Source organism: Girardinichthys multiradiatus, chromosome 18, assembly GCF_021462225.1.
Source record: "Girardinichthys multiradiatus isolate DD_20200921_A chromosome 18, DD_fGirMul_XY1, whole genome shotgun sequence".
Lineage (NCBI taxonomy): Eukaryota > Metazoa > Chordata > Actinopteri > Cyprinodontiformes > Goodeidae > Girardinichthys > Girardinichthys multiradiatus.
In genome coordinates, this window is record NC_061810.1 from 21,592,523 (window position 1) to 21,597,218 (window position 4,696).

General features: G+C 46.4%; 1 protein-coding gene across 1 annotated transcript; it reads left to right on the plus strand.

Annotated features, from left to right (window-relative positions):
- Nucleotides 1–869: 869 nt before the first annotated feature.
- fzd9b (frizzled class receptor 9b) lies at nucleotides 870–4,052 on the plus strand. The gene has a single exon (XM_047392795.1). It carries the CDS (start codon nucleotides 1,837–1,839, stop codon nucleotides 3,586–3,588), a length of 1,752 nt encoding a protein of 583 aa, XP_047248751.1. The 5' UTR covers nucleotides 870–1,836; the 3' UTR covers nucleotides 3,589–4,052.
- Nucleotides 4,053–4,696: the final 644 nt, after the last annotated feature.

The following is a 4,696-nucleotide window of genomic DNA, read 5'->3' on the forward strand; positions in this document are numbered from 1 at the left end:
CTTATAAAATACAAGAGACCCTGAACAAAGCATAATAACTCTAAAATTCTTGCCTTCAGATAGTATTCATAAGATGCAGAAAATCATATTTAAACACAGCAATATACAACAATTCCTTTAGATTTTCAGTTGTCAAAGCAGGTATGAAAACTCCCCCTGAAGGTTTTGAACCGATGTGGATGGTGCAAAAATCCCTCATCAGACGGCCACTGAGAAAGGTTGGACACCAAACAACCAAATGTTCAAAGTTTGGAATAAAAAGGGAAAAAAAAAATGACCACCAACATCACAGAAGTGGGTCACACCTCTATTTGGAATATTATATAAAAAAAATAATAATCACCAACAACAAAACCCAAACTGTTTTGGGTGTAAGCTCAAGAAGAAATTTAGAAACTCTCCACACCTTGCTTACAATGTTAAGATACCTAAAGTTAAGTCAAAGATAATTTAAACCCCTGGCAGATTTAGATTTATAGTAATATTTTGAGTTTTACCAAAATGTTTCTTCTGTCTGGAAGTAATATTTTTGAAGTGGCCCCAGCCACAGTCCAGACTTGAATCAGTGGGAGGTACTAAATAAAGATATAAAAATGCATACCTTTTATATTGTTTTATTATCTTTTCATAGAAGCCTGTCTCTATTCTATCAGAAACAAACTTTTTGGTTGAATGAAAATTGTTTTAAATCCACATCTGCCAGGGGTATGAATGATTTTGTGCTTAACTGTTTCCTTGTCCAAACTCATCAAAATTGCATGAATCCATTCATCACCTCCACCAAGGAAGTCATGAGGCAGGTCATGAGGAGGCAAACGCACACATAAACCAATCGTCGTTGGTTTTAAATCCAGAGTATAGCTCATCAGTATTAAAAGAGCTGACATGCGTCAATAACCTTTGAACCTAGGTCTTCACTCTATGAGTGCTTTTCTAGTTTTATAAGTTCCTGATCATGTATATTTGTTCTGTGGTGAAACCAAAAGACTTACATTAGACGCAGTTCACCTGTGGGTGACTGTGGGGGCCCTAGTGAGCATTTTAGCCCGGGGACCTTTTCATATACTTAATGCGGCCCTATTTAAATGTAAAAAAATAACAGCGCCAGCCGCATATCTATGAGCACCTTTTCCAAGCCAACCTAGTAAACAGTTAGAAAATGAATGTGCTGCATATTACTGTGTAATGCGGTAAAACTTATTCAGATCGGTTCATGGCTGCAGGAACCTCGCGTTTAAAATCGCCGCCTCTTGGGAAGCGTGTGAGGGAACTATTCGCGGCAGAAATGTCAGAGGTATTTGACCATCCTCCAGCATTTGTCTGATAGTTTTCCTTGTGTGGTGCTGCGGGTGAAATGTGAGCGTCACAGGGCTCACTCCTCCTCCTCGTCCTCCTCCTCCTCTGTGTCTCTGCCGGAGTAAAGTCCCTCTGAGCGGCTCTAAAACTTCAGTGTGGAGCCTGAAAGCGGAGGAAGAGGAGCCGATAAAAACGACACGAACAGCCGCTGTCCTGTCTGTCTTTTCCTGTTCGGGTCGAGGATTTAATCCTCGCTTTTTATCTTTCTGGTTTCTGCTGAGCTGATTACCGAAGTTTCCCGACTGTCACGCTGTGTTTACGGACCTGTTTCTCGGCTTTCTCTTGGATTAATCTGTTTTAAGTGCGGACTTTATGATCTAACATAAAATTGCTGTCTGTAAGCAGGTATTATCTTTTTTTCGGAGGGATTTTTTCGAGTTATGTGGAAATAACGGGGATCACTCCGTCTCTTTCTGACATTTTCATGCTTATTCCTAAAGAACACAGACTTATTGTTTTTCCTAGTTGAGAATAATCAGCATGGATGGTTGTCCGCTGCAGGTGGTGCTTCTTTTATGTCTGCTGGTGATTTCCAGCTCCAGCTTTGAGATCGGCTCCTACGACCTGGATCGGGACCGACCGGCTAAGTGCGAGCCCATCGTTATCCCCATGTGCCAGGGGATCGGCTACAACCTCACCCGGATGCCCAACTTCATGCAGCACGACGACCAGGAGGAGGCTGCCATCAAGCTGCTGGAGTTCGCCCCCCTGGTGACCTACGGTTGCGACGCGCACCTCCTTTTCGTCCTCTGCTCCCTCTATGCCCCCATGTGCACGGACAAAGTGTCGACCTCCATCCATGCTTGCAGGCCCATGTGCGAGCAGGCCAGGGAGAAGTGTGCCCCCATCATGAAGCAGTTCAGTTACACCTGGCCCGACTCGCTGAACTGCTCCAAGCTGCCCACCAGGAACGACCCTAATGCCCTGTGCATGGAGGCCCCCGAGAACGAAACCAAGATGGACGGTGGGAAGAAGGGTGAGGGGATGCTTCCAGTCCCCCCGAGGCCCCGGCAGCCGGGAACCAGTGGGGCCCGCTCTCCGGGCGCAGTGGGCTCCTGTGAGAACCCGGATAAGTTCCAGTTCGTGGAGAAGAGCCAGTCCTGCGCCCCACGCTGTTCTCCGGCTGTGGACGTCTACTGGTCCAGGCAGGACAAGGACTTTGCCTTCATCTGGGTGACCGTGTGGTCCATCCTGTGTTTTGTGTCCACTGCTTTCACTGTGCTGACCTTCCTGCTGGAGCCCCACCGCTTCCAGTACCCCGAGAGGCCCATCATATTCCTCTCCATGTGTTACAACGTCTACTCTGTGGCCTTCATCATTCGTTCAGTGGCAGGTGCGGAGAACATCGCCTGTGATCGGGAGCACGGAGAGCTGTACATCATCCAGGAGGGGCTGGAGTCCACCGGCTGCACCATAGTCTTTCTCATCCTGTACTACTTTGGAATGGCGTCTTCAATCTGGTGGGTCATCCTTACCCTCACCTGGTTCCTGGCTGCAGGGAAGAAGTGGGGCCACGAGGCCATTGAAGCCCACAGCAACTATTTCCACATGGCTGCTTGGGGCATCCCTGCTGTTAAGACGATCATCATCCTCACCATGAGGAAGGTGGCTGGAGACGAGCTGACAGGGCTGTGCTATGTAGGTAGCATGGACTCTGGGGCACTCACCGGCTTTGTCCTCATCCCACTTTCCTGCTACCTGATCATCGGCACATCCTTCATCCTCACTGGCTTCGTTGCCCTCTTCCACATCCGCAAAGTCATGAAGACGGAAGGCACCAACACGGAGAAGCTGGAGAAGCTCATGGTGAAGATCGGCATCTACTCCATCCTGTACACGGTGCCGGCCACCTGCGTCATTGTCTGCTATTTCTACGAGAGGCTCAACATGGACTACTGGAAGCTGAGGGGCCTGCAAATGAAGTGCGGCTCCTTCGGAGGCCACGCCGGCGACTGCTCGCTGCAGACGTCCGTGCCGACGGTGGCCGTGTTCATGCTGAAGATTTTTATGTCACTGGTGGTCGGCATCACCAGCGGGGTGTGGGTGTGGAGCTCCAAGACCCTGCAGACCTGGCAGGGCCTGTGCAGCAGGAAGTTGGCAGACAGGACTAGTGGGAGGAAGCCATGCAGCGGCGTGAACTGTGGCAGCACGCACTGCCACTACAAATCTCCTGCTGTGGTTCTGCACATGGCCAAGACTGACCCGCACTCAGACAGCCCCACACATGTCTGACGGGAAATACACACACACTATGTGCCCAGATTGAGGAGTTGCTAAAAGACTTAAACTGGAACTGTTGGGTACTTCTCTAATGCTGCCAAAGGGCACACAGGTATCTATAAACAGTATTCAAACAGTACATAAAGGGAAATGTTTAGTATTGTTACCCCTATTTTTTTGTTTATATTGTTCTCCAGTTTTGCAAAGCGAAGATATATCAATATATATGCATATACTGTTAAATGGGAGGATTTGGGGAAATATGTGTGTATTTTCCTCTCTGGGTGTCATGATTATCTGTATAAATCTGTAAAAATTGTTTATTTATTGTAAATATATTTAATTTAAAGCCCACCTTGGCTCTCACAAGAGTTATTTAGTTACATGCAATAAATGGTAAGGGGAATTAAGTGCCTTTTAGAAGAAAATTTGACTTTTTTGGGAGAGGTTAATAAATTTGTGGAGTTCATGTCAAATTGTACTGTGTCCAAGTGATTATTTAGGCATTTTAAGGATTTCAATGCAAACGTCTTTTTTTTTCATCCATCTCAGATATTTGGGCTTTTATTTATGTATTCATTTTAAAAGTGGGACTCTCGGGCACTTGAGTTTTCTTCCCAGCCCATCCCAGAGGCGTCCTCGTCAACGACCCTCAAAGAGAACCGCTGATGAATGGAGTGACAAACCGTGGCAGGCGTTAAGGTTTGCGTCATCAGCTTTAAAAAATGCAGCAGAACTTTGAGGAGGAATATATTTAATTAATGGATGTTTTAATCCTTTTCCTCGGAGTTAGAGTTGTTGCTCCCTCTCCCTCCCTCTCTCTCTGTGCTCCATTTAATCGTCGTTCAAAACACTCTGCACTTTGATCTGAGAGCACAAATCTAAAGTGGATTTCAGACTTATTGCATGGTTTCACTGACAGATTTAAGTTTAGCACAGCCACTCCAAGCTGCAGCAGCTCATTGAACTGATAGGCTATTAACTGAAGATTCAGGATCAATGCCGCCTTGCGGCTCCAGGAATATCTGACACGGATTAATGGAATTCCACTTGTACGAAACATTTTGTTTGGCGAGAACAATTCACCTTTATGCCTACAGAAATTACCACAAGGTATAAA